Raw genomic sequence first — 20056 nt, 5'->3', positions numbered from 1 at the left:
TTAGTGGTTTAGTCATTAAGGAATATATTAGATGGGTATTTAAAGGTAGCGTTTTGCATAGGTTTCATAAATACCAAGAATCATGCTGAGACTCTACATTGTGAAACTGACAAAGGAAAGTCATCATAACTGTGACATGCTTGTCTTTGAATGCTCAAATGCTGACACTTGTCCAAGTCACATGAAGAACTGTCTGCTCTAAGTTAATATAGTTATAGTAAAGTCATATTGGAGGTAGTTTTGGTAAATTTTTTTGACTACGTAATTCACTCGGACTTTATTAATGCAGGTTCACTTGGCTTTTGTTAATGCAGATTTAATCCAAATCTATGCTAACCTAATACCAATACTAAATCACTCAGAAACAATCAGTAACAACATCATGTGAGAGAATTGGGGGAAATGAACTGGAGGAAACATTTCTGTTTTCCTCCATTATTCTTCCAAACATAGTCTATACTTAAACACATTGGAAGCCATGAGTGTATAGTGATGAGGGGTTTCCTACATTACTTGATATAGACATGCCATTTGAAAACTGAGTATTGATCAGCCAGTAGAAGCTAATAGGTTAGAAAAACAGGAAGGTGAAGGGAGTCCAGGATTTCAAGATCTGAATGAAGTCAGAGACTGGATTTGGAAGTGGTAAGGGATGATATGGAAGTATATATAAAAGATCCAGAATTGGGATAATTAGACCTGGTATTGTTTTTAAGTGCCATTGTATAACGTATGCATTCATACCAAGTAGAAAAAAATATGACCTTTTTTTCTCTCATATTTAAGCTCATAGTACTGTAATGATTCACAAGGAGCACAATTCAGGAAATACTGTCTTTAATACACAGTTGTATTTGTGCAAACTCTAAATTTGTAAAATTTTAGACTTCTAATCGCTTGTCTTGTTTTATTTAAAAAGTTATCTAGCCCTTGCTGGTGTGGCTCGGTGGATTGAGTGCCAGCCTGCAAACTAAAGGGTCACTGGTTCAATTCCCAGTCTAGGGCACATGCCTGAATTGTGGGCCAGGTCTTCAGTTGGGGGTGTGTGAGAGGCAGCTATACATTGATGTTTCTCACTCCCTTTCCCTCTCTCTAAAAATAAAGATACAAAACAATCTGTAATGCTGTTTGCAAGGCTTTTGATCCACAGTGTTCTAGAAAAAAATTCAGTAGCATAGGCAGAAAAATCGTATTTCAGGTAATAGAATATGTCACTGCGTACAAATCCATTCTTACTTCAATCAAAAAAGAATATGACGCCTTTATTGAGAGAATAAAGAAAGACCAAAGAACTGCATTTAATCTCCATGGAAAACTTAAAGTTTTGGCAGCAGAGCCCACAACATTGGTATATCACAGGAAAAGGACAATCCAACTTGAAGCCAAGTGAGTATATTGGTAAAGAGCCCCCAAAATTATAATTGTTAACTTGGTTGTATTAACTTTCTGGTGTAACTATAACCAGTAGTTCTCAGTCTTTTTTAATTATAATTTTATTTTAAAGCCATGTTTTCATGTTACTTTTCCTACCAGCTTGAAATGACTATTTTTTTCATTTAAAATTCTGTTTGAGAGTGTTATATCTCTTAGGATAATTGGAGGCATGTTGTACTATTACATACTGAGGGTTGTAAGTAGTCGCTCCAGGTAATATCTTGAGTGGGAGAATTTTTGGAAATTTAACATTTATTTCTTTAATTTGTTTTTACATTTTTTATTGTACAAGTACAGTCATTTTCCCTCCAACACTCCCACCCCCGCTCCCCGCCCCAGCCATTCCCGCCTCCCACTCAGTCTCACCTGTGGGTCAGTGTGATAGCTCTTCATCAGATACAAAGCCACCACTGAGGTCCGAAAGGTATGCAGGGTCCGCAACTGTAACTGTTAGTAAGGGTCAGTTAAGTTCATTTTTTTAGTTCACTGCCAACATCTGGACCCATGAGTGGGTCTTCTAATGTAGTGTGAAAAGGCTTGGAACACTGCAGCAGGACTGATGGTCAATACATTTAGACTATTGGATGTCACTCTGAGTTTGTACAAGTCAACCAGAGATACTGGAAATCAGTAATAAGATTTTGGTTAAAAAAGGACAAGAAATGCATTACTTTGCCTGTTACAGAAAACAACTCAGCTGCTTTCGGGCGTGCAGAGTTGAACTTTATTTACGCGGCGGACCCAGAAGAGGCAGTTTCCAAATTCTGGGCCCCGAGCTCAGGCAGGGGCTTGCATATAGAGTGTGGCATGCACAAGCAGTTTTGCTAAGCTATCATGGCAGAAGTGGGTTTACAGAAGCAAGAAAGCGGGACTTGCCCTTCCTAATCTTATTGACTCCGCTGCAAGCCCCCTGGGGAGGCCACTACATGCCTTTTCAATAGTTTGCATTGAGAGTTTATCCACCCCCCTCATTTGCCATTTGACATGATCTCATGAATAATAATAAATTAGTCTGTTATTAATTACTGTTTTAATGGAAAAGAATATGTTGGCTTTGTAACTTTTTAGACTGAAAAGGGAGTTTTTCATGGGTTTTGACAATGTTTTAAATGTTAAATTATATGCCCCCCAGAGCAAGGGACATAAAGGAAAGAATAAACAAATGGAATCTCATCAAAATAAAAAGCTTCTGCACCGATACAGAAAACAGCATTAAAGTGAAAAGAGAACCAACCACATGGGAAAACATATTTGCCAGTGATACTGTGGACAAGGGTTTCATTATCCTAAGTGAAATAAGCCAGGCTGTAAAACACAAATACCATATTATCTCACCTATAAGTGGAACCTAATCAACAATTAGATACTTTTCACTGTGTTACAGCCTGTATTGGGACTTCATTGCTTTTTTTTGTTTGTTTTGACTGAGCAATCCATTGTATGTATACACCATATTTTATTTTCTTACCTGTTGATGAATACTTGCATTGTTTCCACCTTTGGCTGTTGTGAATCTTGTCACTATGAACATTCATGTACAAGGATCTATTTAGGTCCCTGCTTTCAATCCTTTTGAATGTCTGTTTACCTTTAACATTGCTTTTTTTCACAAGCACAGCTTATTTGGGTGAAATCCGAAGATATTTTGTTTCTACAGTCTCTCTTCCATGAACATTTAAGCTCTTGTTCTGAGCAATCTGTAGTTACCAAGAAATCTGTAAATGCATGCAGACAACAGTTATATACTGACAGGCTTGTTTTTAATTTGCCAAAACCCTGTGACATTTATGTATCTAATTTATTATAATCTGTTATTTTCTCCCTTGGCCAACACATCAATGGTAAGCTAGGAAGCAAACTTCATATAATACTTAAAAGTTTTTATCTGCTTCTTGCTCTTTAAGATCCCCGTTTCAGAAGTAAATCAGTTTTACCTCAAAGAAGTGCTGTCATTCCTTTAGCTCTATGACCCAAATTACCATATTTTGCCATGTATACTGTGCTCTCATGCACAATGCACACCCGTGTTTTTGGCCTAAACTTTCAGGAAAAAAAACCTTTTTAAAAATTTTTTAATTCAATTTTTAAATTTATATTTAGAAACAAAACTGATTATTGTATCCCAGGGTATTATTTTGCATGTGGATATCATTATTGCTTTCCAGAGTTACACTTTTAATGCATAAGCATAAATAAAAGAATCAAAAACATTTATATAAATATGGAATTTGAACTACCCATGTATAATGTGCATCCTTATTTTTCCCTCAAACATGTGGGCAGAAATATGCATTATCCTGGCAAAATATGGTATTAGAGTAGGCTGAATAATGGCTCCTAAAGATATCAGGTTCTAATTCTGGGAACCTGGAAATGTTACTTTATTTGGGGAAAGGGTCTTTGCAGATGTTATTATATTAAAGATCTTGAGACAGGGGTATTATCTCGGATTACCCAGGTAGGTGGTCACAAGTGTCCTTATAAGAGAGTGGGGAAGGAGTATTGACCCAGACAGCAGCAGAGTTAGAAGCGATGCAACCTCGGAAGGCCAGTGGCCCCCAGCAGCTGGAAAAGGCAAGGCCTGGATTCTCCCTGAGAGGCTGTAGAGGAAGCATGGTCCTGACCACAGTGTTTTGGGCCCAGTGATACTGGTTTCTGGCCTCCAGGACTGTGTGAGAATACATTTCTGTTGTTTTAAGCCACCAAGTTTGTGGTCATTTGCTATGGCAACCCTAAGAAATGTATACAATTACTTAACAAAAATAAATTTTATTTTATTTTTATAGAAAAATAATTTTAAATTGCAAATTTAATTTTTAACTAAAGGGAAGAGACAGTACTCTGTGGCTAGATTATTATGTTTAATACTTATAAAGTTCCAGGACTTCCGCCAAGATGGAGGCATAGGTGGAAGCACTGCACCCTCTTGCACAACTAAGTTTAAAAACAACAAAAACACAGCCAAACCACAGAAAATTGAACTACATGGAAGTCTGACAACAACGAACCCTTCAGCCAAACAGATAAACCGGTGAAGGAGCTAGCAGTGCGATGGACCATGCAGGCCCCAGTGGTAGGAAGCGGCAGAGGGAACTGCCATTGTCCCACTCTGACCCCGCCCCCACATACAGCGTCACAAACCAGCGACCTGGGTGGCCCTGCCCTGGTGAACAACTAAGGCTCTGCTCCTCATATGTAACAGGCACGAACAGATCAAAACATGGCTCAAGAACAACTCAGAGCCCCAGAGCCCATAAATCTAAGTGATGAAGAAATAGCCAAACTTTCAGATGCACAGTTCAAAACACTGGTGATCAGGATGCTCACAGAACTGGTTGATTTTAGTCACAAATTAGAGGAACATATGAAGGCTAAACTAATTGAAATGAATGGAAATACACAGGAAACCAGTAGTAATGGAAAGGAAACTGGGACTCAAATCAAAGGAGTGGACCAGAAGGAGGAAAAAAATGACCAAACAGAAAAGGATGAAGAAACAAGAATTCAGAAAAAGGAGGAGAGGCTTAGGAACCTCCAGGACATCTTTAAACGTTCCAACATCCGAATCATAGGGGTACCAGAAGGGGAAGAGGAACAGCCACACAAGTGGAAACCTTATTTGAACAAATAATAAAGGAGAACTTCCCCAATCTGGCAAAGGAAATAGACTTCCAGGAAGTCCAGGAAGCTCAGAGAGTCCCAAAGAAGTTGGACCCAAGGAGGAACACACCAAGGCACATCATCAATATTAGCCAAGATTAAAATGAAGGAGAGAATCCTAGAAGCAGCAAGAGATAAGGAGACAGTCACCTACAAAGGAGTTCCCATCAGACTGTCAGCTGATTTCTCAAAAGAGACCTTACAGGCAAGAAGAGGCTGGAAAAAAGTATTCCAAGTCATGAAATCCAAAGACCTACATCCAAAATTGATCTATCCAGCAAAACTTTCATTTAGAATGGAAGGACAGATAAAGTGCTTCTCAGATGAGATCAAATTCAAGGAGTTCATCATCACCAAGCCCTTTTTATATGAAATGTTAAAGGGACTTATCTAAGAAAAAGAAGTTTAAAAAAGATGAACAGTGAAAGGACAGCAAACTCACAGTTACTAACAACCACACCTAAAACAAAAGCAAACTAAGGGGACAGCTAGATCAGGAGCAGAACCATAGAAATGAAGATCACATGGAGGGTTAGCAACAGGGGAGTGGGAGAAGGAGAAGGGGGGAGAAGGTACAGAAGGGGGGAAAATAAGTAGCATAGATGGTAGGTAGAAAATAGATAGGGGGGAGGGCAAGAACAGTATGGGAAATATAGAATCTAAAGAACTTGTGACACATGGTGATAAACTAAAGGGGGGAATGGTGGGGAAGGGATGTGCAGGGTGGAGGGGAATGAAGGGGCAAATAGAACAACTGTAATGGCATAATTAACAAAATATATTAAAAATACTTATAAAGTTCCAATAAGGTTATGTATAAATCATAGTGTTTTACTGTTGCCTTGGAAGAAAATTATGTTGAGGTTAGTAAACTTTGGCTGGGCACTGTTTTGTAAACTTCCACCTAAATCCATAATGGTTAAAAATGGTAACCTGTTTTATTATATATTTTATGATTAAATCATTGTTAGTTGAAAGAAACATAAGAAACCCTTTTTGTTTTTCAGAATGAGGGTTATTGAACATAATTCCTCAAAGATTCAATTGCAAATAGACAAAATAAAACAACTTAGGGCAGAGCGTGACATGAAAGAAGTAAAACATTTTCCTTTCTCCAAAGATCCTTCAAAACCTATTCCAGGTACTGTATTTTGTGTAAAATATTTGAAAGAAATTCTAACTGTTCCCAGTTATCACTTATTATGCATGTATAAATAGCACATATAACTTAATATATGTGTTATGTGTATATTTTCCAAGTATACCAGGACTTTATTCTTATTTTATAAAAAAATTTAGCCAGGATTCTAGGCAGAAACAAGGGAATAAGAAAACCCTAAAAGACTGAAAGAGTTCCAGTCTAACTGGATTATATAATAGTTCACAGTGTGGTTTCTGGTCAGCATCAGCATTAACTGGGAACCTGTCAGAAATGCAAATTCCTTGGCTCCCTTGCAGAGTTACTGTGTCAGAGCCCCAAGGATGGGGGTGGAGTGGGGGTAGGGCTAGAGCCCAAGAGTCAGTGTTTTTAAGTAGGTTTTAGTTATTTATTTTTAGAGAGAGGGGAAGGGAGGGAGAAAGGGAGAGAAACATCAGTGTGTGGTTGCCTTTCACATGTCCCCCACTGGGGACCTGTCCTGCAACCCAGGCACATGCCTTGACTGGGAATCCAACCTGCGACCCTTTGGTTCTCAGACCAGCGCTCAATTTACTGAGCCACACCAGCCAGGGCTCCATGAGTCAGTGCTTTAACAAGTTCCCAGGTTATTCTGATGTACTTCAAGTTTGAGAACCTATGGTATAATACATGTAAAAACTGTAGTGAATTAAGTTCTGGTGAGTATTGTTGACTCATATTAATTTCAGCATTCACTGTTTCCTCATCTTCAGCTAAGCCTCATTTTAAGAAATTGTAGTGTATCCTGGAATTTATCCAGGGTGCTGGGAAGTTTGTATGATGACTAGACAGAGGAATTACAAATACTCGTCCTGGAAACAAGAAAGTCTTTGAGAATTAGATAACTGTATTCAAAACTCTTACGGATTTTAAGCAGTGTTTATCCAGATGCAGAATCAATACGTGGAAATATTAGGAAGTCAGATTTGGATTCAGTGGAAGAAGCTATGTCTTGAAATAATGAGTTACTCCACCCCAGAGAATTTCAGCTGAGGTTGGATGATCAGCCTGTGTTCAGTGGAGGCAGGGACTAGATTCCCTTTCAAACATAAATTTATGCTAGCAAAATATAGATAAGATACATACGAGTTAGTACAGAATAACTAACATTGTTTGAATACTGAGAGGATTCAGAGTAAGGGAATGATTAAAATTGAGTAAGATGAATACGGGAGGTTTCTGGAGAAGAATTTTCAGATATGCCTTTAAAGGCAATAGTGAGGGCTGACCAGTGCACTCAGTTGATTGAAAGCCGTCCTGCAAAGTGGAGAGTTGCTGGTTTGATTCTCTCTCAGGGCATGTGCCATACGGGAGGCAATTGATGTTTTACTCTCACATTGATGTTTCTCTTTCTCCCTCTCTTCCTCTCTCATAAACAAACAAACAAACAAACAAACAAATAAAGACACCAATTAGCCTGAATGAGAAGGGAAGTCACTTGAACTGTGTGTGTCTGTGTTGTTTTGAATAATGAGTAGAAGGAACAATTAGCAGGAGAGGGGACTAGAGATATGGCTGGCATTTTATAAGCTTTTCTTTGGAAAGAATAAGCAGATTACCCTGGGGTTAGCTCTATTAATTTAATGGATGCTTTGGTTAGAAATCACTGGGCAGAAGTCCTGAATTGTTAGATAGAAGCTCTTAGCATTATTGAGTAACAGTGTTATTTAGGGGTTTGCAAGGTGTGGTAATGAGGTCATTAAAATTTTCTATCTTAACATACTAAGGTTTGGACAATCAATCTTTGAGTCTTAATCGATATGCTTAAAAACTGCTAGCCATCTAAAACTGTATGCTAATTCTGTTTAATGTTCGGTAAACTACAAGTTCATGCTACCATTTCTTAATTATATCTTGACACAGAGAACTTTCTGACCTATTTTGCTTTTGAGCAGAAGAGTCCCACGTGTGGCTTGGCTTGTTTGATTTGACCCTTTTACCCACAGGCATGACTCTTGAAGAATCTGTCAATTTAGATGCTCTGGATAAATACCTGAAACATCTTGAAGATAAATATGCAGAAATTAAACAATTAAAGTCAAAAAAATATGTACCAGCTCAGAGAAAGGCACATTTAGAGGAGGAGATGATTGTGATATTAAAACGGCGAGATGAAGCTGAAAATGCCAACAAAGAATTACAGTTTCGGTATGCAAGTTGATTATATATTTTTTAAGTTTGAAGCTTTTATTTGTGTTTATTATAGTATTCCACTATTTCATTTTAGGTTCAGTATGTTGATGTTTTTATCTTTATAGTCATCAAAGACTGCAGATTATTCTTTATGCACTTACTTCATGGGTGAAATCTGATATGAGCAGCTCATTTCAAGACTTCATGAAGCAAATGGAGAAAACTAAAGATTTATATGGTAGTTTATCTATATATTTAATTAATACAAATAATGGAAAGCTTTCCTCCCTCCTCCGCCCCCATACACACAGAAAGCAAAAGAGTGAGGATTTTCCTAGGCTGAGTTTAAGGAAAGCAAAAATGCACTAATTCTGGTAGGTCTCTGTTACCCTGTGGGAATCTTTTCAACAGATGATTAGTAAACAGTAGACTTGGTGAGCTAGAGACATGATGCTTGAAAATGTACCTCAAAATAAGGAAGAAGGGGAAGGGAGGCCACTCAGTTTAGAAGAGAGTGGTGCTAGTAGAAACCATGGCATTTAGTTGTTGGCGTCAGACAGCTACATGCTTATTATTTTCTGTTGATTTAGAGCCTTAAATGTTACCTGATGGCTCTTTCAATATTTATAGGTGACCAAGGCATTGTTGAAGAACTATGGGAAGATCCAAGCAAGGCAAAAGAAGCTGAAATTCTGCTTTACTACATTGAAAGGCACATATTTTAAAAGCTTTTATTTTTTCTTGTTAAAATAATGTTGCATTTATTTAATGTGTTTAAATACATATTATTTTATATTTCATATTTATTTATTATTTAGCATTTTGATATGCTGTAGCTTCTAGCTTTTGTATCTTTAAAATCTTACTCTAGTGGATAAACTACAAAATAAGCTAGAATTTAAAAAATAAATTCTTTATGACAAAAATACTAGATTGGTAGGCTAGGAAGTATTTCAGAGACTATAGGTGGATTGTAGTGTTGATTTAACTTTTATTTATATGTTTCCTACATTGCTTCACCATCAACTTGATGTTACAAAATGTTTTTGAGAATGTCTTTTTTTTTTTAAGATTTTATTTATTTATCTTTAGAGAGGAAGAGAAGGAGAGAAATATCAATGTATGGTTGCCTCTCGTGAGTCCCCTGCTGGGAACTGGCCTGCAACCCAGGCATGTACCCTGACTGGGAATCGAACCGTGATCATGTGGTTCGCAGGCCTGTGCTCAATCCACGGAGCTACACCAGCCAGGGCTGAGAATGTCTTCTTGAGTCATCAGATTATCCTAACCAATTCAGGCTTTTTTTCTCATTATTTTTATCCTATGGCATATTAAAAAGGCATATTTTTGCCCAATACTTAAGTTATTATATATAGTATATAATAGAAGCTCAAGGAAATTTAAGACTTCATATTTTTCCTTTTTCGTTTTAATTAAAAAGTAATCATCCCATCTTATTAACAACACAGGAGTCCCAAAGAGGGAAAAAATACTATCGAACACAAACAGGTCAGAACAGAAAATGGTGCCACGTGGGGTCATTGAGTTTTTGGAACCACCGTTTGCTCAGCCACAGACGGGGGCTCAGCTGATGTTTCATCCCCGCGCCCCTGCCAGGGGCCCCCGGGGACTGCAACGCACAAGACTTTATTCATTGAGAAGTTAGTTCATAGGCCATAAGGTCCATATGTAATGAACATGCGTAATATTCCTAATCTGACATATTAAACAATTTTAACTGTTTATTTGCATGTTGGTATTGTATAAATAAGGAGTGAGAATTATTTTGGGAGACACCAAAACCTGTGTTATTTCCTTACACAGTATTCCTCTCTGAGTCTCCCAGCTTTAGATATGAGAGAAAACCCTCGGGGTTTTTGAGGTTAAAAGTTTTATGTATTTTGCATAATATTACTTTGGTGTTTTAATATAAAACACCAAAAGGTATTTTATGAGGTTAAAAGTTTTATGTATTTTGGTGTTTTTCTCCTCTGGGGTTTCACATTTATTTGCAACACTGTGTAAATCATGTTTGCCATAGGTTTATTGATGGTAAGGTAAGGGCTGATTTGAAGACATTCTGCCTGAGGAAAAGGAGTAGAAGCTTAAGTTATTTGAACTGTTCTCTTTTTTTCTTGTGCTAGTCTCATATTTAATTGGGATTCTGATGCCTGGCAGAGCAGCACAGGCTTCTGAATACCAAGGAGACCTCTTGATTTTTCAACTTGGCAGTCTTTGTGTTCCATTATTGCAATATTTCCCCTAGGTGAGCTTCTGAGCAGTTTGCCCTTCTTTTCCCTGACTCCACCTTTTATCCAGAGATGACATGGGAGAAAAAATCTGAGCTCATTGTAGTTCACCTCAAATGCTGCCCATTTTCTAAGGCTTGTTATAAATACGAGAGGAATAAAGTACAGGATCAGGTTCAAAGTCAGCTGGTAGGTGAGAGTTTTATTCTAAGGTTAGAAGAGTGACAATACTAGGGGAAAAAGTGAAAAAACATCTTACAGAGTGAATGAATCTAATTATAATTTATTAGATTTCCTTGTCTATATTACTATGCCACTATGTTTAGTCTGTATCAGGCATTTCTAATCTGTTTTCTTTTTTGTATACTTTTTATCATGTATAATGAAATACAACCAACTGTAGGTTCAACGAATTAATCTCACTTGGTGAATATGAGAAGGCAATTTGTTTTGCAGCAAGAAGTCCTAGAAGAATTCTTCAGAACATTGGGACAGTGGAAAAATTTAAGGGTAAGCATAGAATCCTCTCAGCACCTTATATATGTATGCAAATTTTACTTTTTCCCTGTGGTACAATGGGAAGAATACTGAACTGGGAGACTAAAGATCTCAGCTCCAGTCTCATCTCTACCATTTCCTTAGTTTCCTTAGCTATAATATTAAAAGTTTGATTAGGTTATCTAAGTTAAATTATGAGATATTTTACATATACAGAAAAGTATGGAGAAACATAACAGCCATGTACAACTATCAAGATTTAATAAATATTAGTATTTTGTCAAATTTGTTCCAGTTCCTTTTATTTTTTTTACTATTAATTTTTTTTTTATTGAATTTATTGAGGCAGTGCTGGTTAACGAAATTATACAGGTTTCAGGTGTACAGTTCTCTAATATGGCATCTGTACAGTGTATTGTGTGTTCACCGCCCCAAGTCAAGTCTCCATCCGTTTACCCCCGGACCCTCCTTTCCCTCCCTGTGCTCACTCTTCCACTTCCTTGTAAAAATAGCTTTGTTGTTGGAAGTTGATATACATTCAACAAATTATACCTATTGAAAGTATACAGTTTGGTAGGTTTAGGCATGTGTATCACCCCAAATTTCCCTCATTCCCCTCAAGGACCCCTCTCGCCTCTACTTCTCGCTCCACCCACCGTCCTCTCCCGCAGCTTCCCCTCTGGTCCCTAAGCATCTGCTAGTCTGCTCTGCATTTGCTAGTATTTTATACAAATAGGATTATATAGTAGGTATTCTTTTGTGACTAACTTCTTAAACTCAGCATGATTATTTTGAAATTCATCCATGTTGTTGTACTTATCAATAGTTTACTCTTTTAATTTATGAGTGGTATTCCATTGTATGACATAAGTTCTTTATCAGATAAATGATTTACAAATATTTTCTCTTAATTTGTGGCATGTCTTTTCATTCTTTTAACAGTATCTTTATTAAGGTTAGAAATTTTTGATTTTGTTGAAGTCTAATTTGAGAGTTTTTTTTTTATGAATCGTGACATTGGTGTTGCACCTAAGAAATCTGTGCCTAATCTGCAGAGATATTTCTCCTAAATTTTTATAAGGCTTTTATAGTTTTAGGTTTACTTTTAGGTCTGTGATGCAATTTGAGTTAATTTTTATATATAGCACGTGGTATGTGTCATAGTTTATCCATCAGTTGGTGGTCATTTGGGCTGTTTCCACTTTTTGGCTATTTTGTAGAATGCACCTGTGAACATTGGCACACAAGTTTTTGTGTGGACATATGTTTTATTTCTCTTGGTTAGATCCTTGGGAGTGGAATTGCTGGGTTACGTGTTAACTGCGTGTTACTACCTTGAGGAACTGCTAAGCTGTTTGTACTGCTTTCCATTCCCACCATCAGTGCATATGGGTTCCAGTTTCTTCAGGTTTTTATCAGCACTCATTAATCTGTGTGATGTGGTATCTCGGAGTTTCGATTTCCATGCCCCTGATGACTAACGAGGTGGAGCGTCCTTTCAAGGATCTATTGGCCATTTGTATGACTCCTTTGGAGATATTTCTTTTCTTTGCTCGTTTAAAAGTTGTAGTATTTATGTTTTTTATTAATGAGTTGCAAGAGTTCTTTCTGTGTTCTGGATAAAAATCTCTTATCAGGTAGATGATATTCAAATATTTTCTTTCAGTCTATTGAATTATCTTTTCACTTTCTTGATGCTGTTTTTTGAAGCACAAAAATTTTTAAACTTCATGAAATTCAGTTTGTCATTCTGTTCTTTTTTTTTAATTTGTTAATCAAGATTTTTATTTTATTTTACTTATTTATCTTTAGAAGGGAAGGGAAGGAGAGAAGGAGAGAAATATCAATGTATGGTTGCTTCTGACGCATCCCCTGCTGGGAACTGGCCTGTAACCCAGGCATGTGCCTTGATAGGGAATCAAACCACAATCTTTTGGTTCGCAGGCCCGTGCTCAATCCACTGAGCTATACCAGCCAGGGCTTTATCATTCTGTTCTTTTATGGCTGTTCTTTAGCTGTTGTGTCAAAGAACTCTGTCTAACTTAAGATCCTGTGTACTCTTCTAAGAGTTTTAGAGATTTAGGTCTGTGATCTACTTTGAGTTAGTGGTCATGCGTGGTGTCAGGTAGGGGTCCACATGTGTTCCTTTGCATGTGGGGATCTAGTTTCCCCAGCACCATTTGTTAAGAAAAAGACTTGCCTTTACCCATTGAATCTTATGGCTCCTTGTAAAACAATCAGTTGATCAGGGTTCATTCTATTCTGTTTCTCTAGATTTTTAATCCTATGCCAGTATCATACTGTCTTGATTACAATAGCTTTGTAGTAAGTTTTGAGATTGGAAGTGTCCCTCTATCTTTCTTTTGATTAATATTAGTGTAGTATATTTTTTATACTTTTAATCTATTTGTGTCTTTGTTTAAAGTCAGTGTGTTCTAGCTAACATACTGGATCCTACTTTTTTATACAGTCTGAAAATGCAATTTTAGATCACTTATATTTAATGATTATGACGTTGTTGATTTTTATTTGCTTTGTATTTTCCTCAACTCTTCTTTGTTACTTTTTCTCTTTTTTGCCTTCTTTTGGATTAGTTTAATTTTTATGATTCCATTTTTTCTCTTTTGTTGATTTATAAGCTGTAACTTTTTGTCGATTTATTTGGTTGTTGCTTTAGGGTTTATAGATAAGTCTTTAATTTTTCACATATCACATGATATATAAAAACAGAATATTTCTAAATTTTATATTGGTAGCATACACCATTTTTTGATCTTCATTCCTTTGTGTAAATTTGTATTTCTATCTGGTGTCATTTTCTTTCTGCTTGAAAGACTCCCTTCAGCATTTCCTATAGTACAGGCCTGCCGGTGGTACATTCCTTCCGCTTTTTCAAGTTCCTTCCAGAGGCTCTGAGGGAGATTCCACTCCACGCTTCTCTCCTAGCTTCTCGGTGGCTGTCAGCATTTTTTGGTATCCTGAGCTTATAGACACATCACTCCAATCTCTGACTTGTCTTTCATGTAGCACGTAAGGTTTAGTCATTATTCCAAAATATAAAGTTTAATACATAAGCATTAGTTAAAAATTACAAATATGTACTTTTAGATTAATTTTTTTAGAAAATGCAAGAAGATGAAAGTAATATGAAGTAAGAAAAAGCAAACTATTACTTAAAGTACTTGACATAAAAACTGTTCTTTTCTGTGTAGCTGTTGGAAAAATTAGAGGAAAGCCTTCTCCATTACTCTTATTTTTTGAGGCTGTCTTCAGCACAAGTCATGCTCATAGACGTCCTGTTAATGCAGAACTTACTCTGGAAGGAGTCAAATGTGGACTGTCTGAGAAACGTCTAGATTTAGTTATCAATTGGGTCACTCAGGAAAGGTAAGCAAAATTAAACTTTTAACTTAATTTTGATATTTGGTTAAGGAAATTGTTCTTAAAAATTTAATGGTTTTTCTTATCAATACATTATTTGAGCATTTATTTCAGGTCTCTATTACAATTAGAAAGTGTTTGTACTGGGCTTAGTCACAAATGATCAGGAGTTGACTCATAACAGTTTATAAGATGATACATAACCACTTACTGATGGATGGAAGTTGATCAGTAAGGATAGAAAAGGATTGATTAGTATCACGCTGCTTAGAGGAATAAGGCAGGATTCAGCTTCCAGATAGGCTGTGGGTACATGTAAAGGGTAAACCGAGGAGAAAATTTATAAGCAGGAGGAACATGGATCAAGGCAGCATTTAGGAGAACATACAAACCAGAGAGGACAGGCAGGAGGAGGCTTCTTGGAGCTGGGTCTCAGTACAGGTTGACAAATTAGTACCAGGGTTCCCTTAGGTTGGGTTCCCTGGAACCAAAGCCTGAAGCAGGAATTTGGGTGCACATGATTGATAGAGGGAGGCCTTCAAAGAAAATGTGTAAGTGAAGCAGAACAGGGAAGGGGAAGAGCCAAGCAAGGATATGATCTCAGGCATGTTCTACCCTTGGCCTTATTTATAGAGGGGTGACTCCAGAGTGTGAACCACACCGCAGAGCTAGTTCACCTTGAGGCAAGGGGCTGGCAGTTTATACCTCTTTATCAGTCATTCAGGGGCTGTTGGCTGCCCAGATGGAGTGGGAGCACTTAACTTCACGGGCATGGTGGCTCTCACCAAGCAAGGACAATTCACTGGAAGGGAGGGACCTGTGAGCCACTGTCAGTCAGTTCTCAGAGCAGTTGAGGATGAGTACACTGTCCCAGTAAAGAGGGCTTGGGCACAACAGGAAAACAGCATCTACATCAGATGTCTATTTGCATAACACGGATCTGTTTGCTTCTCACAGTAAGGTCACTCCATCCAGACACAACTTTTCTAGGATTCTGTGGTCATAATTCTAGGGGAAGCTTAAAGAAGCTTGCCCTAACTGATGTCGCTCAGTTGGTTGGCTGTCATCCACAAGGTGAAAGGTGCCCGGTTTGATTCCCTGTGAGGGCACATGCTTAGGTTGCAAGTTTGGTCCCTGGTCGGGACCAAAGAGGAGGGTTAGTGGGATGAATTATATAACCCTTGTCATTATAATTGGTTCTATAGCTGTAATTTGTTTTTTACAACTTTATTAAGATATAATTTACATACAATAGCCTATACATATTTAAAGTGTACAATTTGATGAGTTTTTTTTAAAAACAGCATTATGGAGATATAATTGACATATAATAAACTGCATGAGTTTAAAGTGTACAGTTTGACAGGTTTTGACCTATGTATATGCCCATGAAATCATCATCACAGTCAAGATGATAACATGACCTTCAAATGTTTCCTTGTGTCTCTTTATAATGCCTCTTCCTTCCTTCCACCCCCTCATTTTGCACTCCTCCCCATCTCCAGGTAACCACTGATCTGCTTTCTAGAATTAGTTGAGTAGATTAGTTTGCTTTTTCTAGAATTTTATATAAATAAACTCATACCTTATGTATTCTTTTACTCTTCTTGGTCTGACTTCTTGCACTTATGATTGCTTTGAGAGTCATCAGTGTTAATTAGTATTCATCATCTTTCTCCTCTATTACCCATTTTAGATTCTTTTCACCCTTGCACTTCCTTCTGTTGGTCTTGATGGTTTGTCTGGTGGGTTGATTTTGGTAACCATGCCTTTATCAAACATGGTTATTGGTTTACCCACCTGCAGTTTTCATTTGGCATGGGACTACTCACAGATATCCCCGTAGGTCACCTGCTTCCTGTAACAGACAACTATATACCATTCAAAAGTCAACTATTGGGTCCTGCTGAAATTGGAGTGTTTATCCACAGAACATCAATGACTGCAACTAGAGCTGCTCATCATGAACTGGGTTCTGACAGACTCACCAAGTCATAAGGTCAGGTAGGCTCACAAGAGCCCATTCAAAAGCAGGTACAGCCAAGACCAAGTTCAAGCAGGTTTAGAGCATATAGGTAAGCTTCACGACTAGGTGGCCCAGAACCTACGCCAACTGCCACTGAAGGACTGACACCTCCTGCACAGCTCTCACCTGTGGCCTCGTGGGGTTACCTAAGACCAGCAGATAGTGGCATAAAAAAATGAAACTTGGTTCATGGATGGTTCAGGTGGTAGTCAAGGTGGAGTAATATCCTTCAGGATGAAGTGTACTCTTTAAACCAGTGACCATTATATAATGCTGTATCCCCAAAGGTAGAATACTTGGGTCTGAAAAGTAAAGAGTGACTGTGCTCAACTCACTAGTAGAAGCCCAGTTAGAGAGTGTATTAGTCAGTGTATCAGAGAGTGTATTAGAGAGTGTATCAGTCAGAGTGAATCTGTTCTCTAGAGAAACAGATTCAATAGGATATGTATATTTCCTGTACGTATAGTATAAGAAATTTGCTCATGAAATTATGGAAGCTGAGAAGTTCCAAGTTTTGCAGTCAGCAAGCTAGAGATCTAACAGAGCCGATGGTGTACATTCCAGTCCCTAAGCCAGCAGGCTCAGGACCTGAGAAGAGCCAATGCTTCTGTTTGAGTCCAAAGGCTGGGAAAGACTGATGTCCCAGCTGAAGTAGCCAGACTGGAGGAGTTTTCTCTTATTTGAGGGAGGACTGGCCTTTCTCTGCTATTCAGGCCTTCAACTGATTGCCACCCATATTCAGGAGGGCTGTTTTCTTTACTCGGTATACCAATTCAAATGTTACTTTCATCCAAATACATCATCCCAAACACACTCAGAATAATATTTGACCAAATATCTGGGCACTCCTCAACCCAGTGCAGTTGACACATAAAATTAAACATCACAGGGAGTTTGTGCTTCCCATGCCCACGTTAGGCTCTGTGAGTCTGGGGGTCCTGATTGACTTTGATTATCATGAGAAGGCAGGACTGTTTCTATGTAACAGGGCAGAGAGGAGTATGTTTGGCACTCAGGCTCCCTGTTCCCCTCAAGAGAGCATGATATTTGGATGTTGGTACATGTCATTTACTGATAGACCACTCCTTGGGGAATTTTGTAAGGGAAGCAGTAGGTAGGATAGAAAAGGGGAAAGAGCCAAGCAAGGACATGAACTCAGGCATGTCTAGTGTTAGCCAGTATTAAAGGGAGAGGGGCCATGGAGCATAAACCATACCGCAGAGCTGTTTCCCCTTGGTTATGGGATTGGCCCTTTGTACCCTTACTGGTTAGCCATCAGCTCTAGACCACTGTGGGACTGAGAGATAAGCATGATCTTCTGGGCGAGTTGGCTCCAGTGAACTGAGAGCGATTCTTCAGAAAAGGGGCATCTGTAAAGTATCTGTAGTCAATTGGAGAAGGCACTGGTCTAGTAGAGGAGACCTGGGTGAGGCAGCAAAACAGCATTACCAGCTTATGAAGATCAACATGGGGGGAGATACCAGCTTTTGCTGGGTCTCTGTGCACGTGGTTTGGGCTGTGAGTATTGGAAGGCAGAATGAAGAAAGGCATCCCTGTCATCACTCTAGTAGTCATGGCCTGCTTGTTTTGCAGCCTAAGGGTTATGCTTCCTTAACTCTGAATGCATGGGGACATACGGTACATATCAGAGAGTTATAGTTATCATCTTTAAAAAGTGTATTCACCCTGACTGGTGTGGTTCAGTGGATTGAGTGCTAGCGTGCAAACTGAAAGGTCACAGGCTCAAATCCCAGTCAGGTACACACTTGGTTTGTGGGCCAAGTGCCCAGTTGGGGGTCTGCATGGATATTTTCTCTCACACATGTACGCTTCTCTCCCTGTCTTTCTCTCTCCCTTACCCTCTCTCTAAAAAAATGAATTAAAAATTAAAAAAATTAAAAAGTATATCATAAGGGAGGTGGATGGACTAATGTAAGCACTTCCTAAATAACAAAGTCATGACTTAGAAATGTTCCAAACATAAAAATGCTGATCTGCATACTGCTGACTGCTGCCACCTATTCCAAACGCACCTCTTTCCCTGCAGGACTCTGGGTAGTCCTGAAGCTCTTCTGGATGGATGGCACTACCGTTTACCAGTGCCAGGGGTCTGCCTCCCACCACCTCTGTACTGCCCTCAGTTACTGGGCCGTCACATAATTCTGTTCTAGGAAACTTCTTCTGTGTGTACCCTTCTTTTTACTCTGCCTCCCTTATTTCTCTGCCTAGTTAGACTCTGTGCCCTCTACGAAAAGAACTTGCTGGGGAGCACTGGTAATGTTCAAATGTGAGAACATTATCAGAAAGTTAGTGCTCACTACCAACACCTGTTATGAAGTGCAAAGCTACCTCAGATAAGTTTAATTTCCTTACATATACTGATGGTTCTTGATCTATTCTACCTCTTAGTTGTAAGAATATAAATTCTTGCCCAGGTCAGTGTGGCTCACCTGGTTGGGTGTCTTCCCACAAACCGAAAGGTTCAAATGGGCACTTGGCCCACAAACCAAGCATGTTCAGATTCTGGTCAGGGCACATGCCTAGGGTACAGTTTCAGTCCCAAGTCTGTATGCATATGGAAGGCAACTGATCAATGTTTCTCCCCCTCTTTTTCCCTCCCTTCTCCTCTCTCTTAAAAAAATCAAAAATTAAAAAATAAAAATTAACAAAAGTATAAATTTTTGCTCTGGCAGGGTAGTTCAGTTAGTTAGAGCACTGTCCAGCTATGCCAAGGTTGTGGGTTTGATCCCTGGTCAGGGCATAAATTGGGAAAATACTACTGCTTTTAAGGATTCTGAGATGATATAATAGAATATTCAAAACAATTCACATTCTTTATTCTCAGCCTCTCTCCCTTGAAGCAAAGAGTCAAATCAGTGATTTGAAATATAAGAAGACAAAAAACACCCATTGAGAACAGCAAGAAGAAAAAAGAATCCAAAAAAATGAGAATAGTATAGGAGCCACTGGGACAACTTCAAGTGCTCCAATATTCATGTCCTGGGGGTGCCAGAAGGAGAAGGGACAGAGCAAGAAATGGGAAATCTATTTGAAAAAATAATGACAGAAAACTTCCCAAATTTGGTGAAGGAAATACAAATACAAGTTCAGGAAGTGCAGAGAGTCCCAAACAACCTGAAGAAGCCCACACCAAGACACATCATAATTAAAATGCCAAAGGTTAAAGACAAAGAGAGAATCTTAAAAGCAGCAAGAGAAAAGCAGTTAGTTACCTACCCATAAGACTGTCAGCTGATTTCTCAAAAGAAACATTGCAGTCTAAAAGGGACTGGCAAGAAGTATTCAAAGTGATGAGAAGCAAGGATGTACGACCAAGATTACTCAGCAGAGCTGACATTTAGAATCAAAGGACAGATAAAGAGCTTCCCAGATAAGAAAAGCGTAAGGAGAACATCACCCCCAAACTAGTGTTACGTGAAATGTTAAATGGTCTAATTTATGAAGAAGAAAATAAAAAGTATGAACAATAAAATGGCA

At 38.3% G+C, this 20056-nt stretch overlaps 1 protein-coding gene across 6 annotated transcripts in view; it reads left to right on the top strand.

The window, feature by feature from the left end:
* The window catches only part of CLHC1 (clathrin heavy chain linker domain containing 1), a 31903-nt gene that overhangs the window by 4388 nt on the left and 7459 nt on the right, over positions 1–20056 (top strand). For 3 of the 6 annotated variants that reach the window (XM_037125769.2, XM_037125774.2, XM_053667062.1), the window contains 7 exons: positions 1199–1386; positions 6102–6235; positions 8218–8419; positions 8530–8642; positions 9035–9116; positions 11057–11163; positions 14364–14538. In XM_037125769.2, the coding sequence (XP_036981664.2) occupies positions 1199–1386; positions 6102–6235; positions 8218–8419; positions 8530–8642; positions 9035–9116; positions 11057–11163; positions 14364–14538 (1001 nt within the window). The remainder of the gene's footprint in view (positions 1–1198; positions 1387–6101; positions 6236–8217; positions 8420–8529; positions 8643–9034; positions 9117–11056; positions 11164–14363; positions 14539–20056) is intronic. The other 3 variants (XM_037125771.2, XM_053667063.1, XM_037125773.2) reach the window with 2 other exon arrangements.

Source organism: Artibeus jamaicensis, unplaced genomic scaffold (genome assembly GCF_021234435.1).
Source record: "Artibeus jamaicensis isolate MK-2021 breed Jamaican fruit bat unplaced genomic scaffold, CSHL_Jam_final contig_465, whole genome shotgun sequence".
Lineage (NCBI taxonomy): Eukaryota > Metazoa > Chordata > Mammalia > Chiroptera > Phyllostomidae > Artibeus > Artibeus jamaicensis.
Note: the sequence above shows the minus strand (reverse complement) of the source record. Positions and strands in the feature narration are given on the sequence as shown.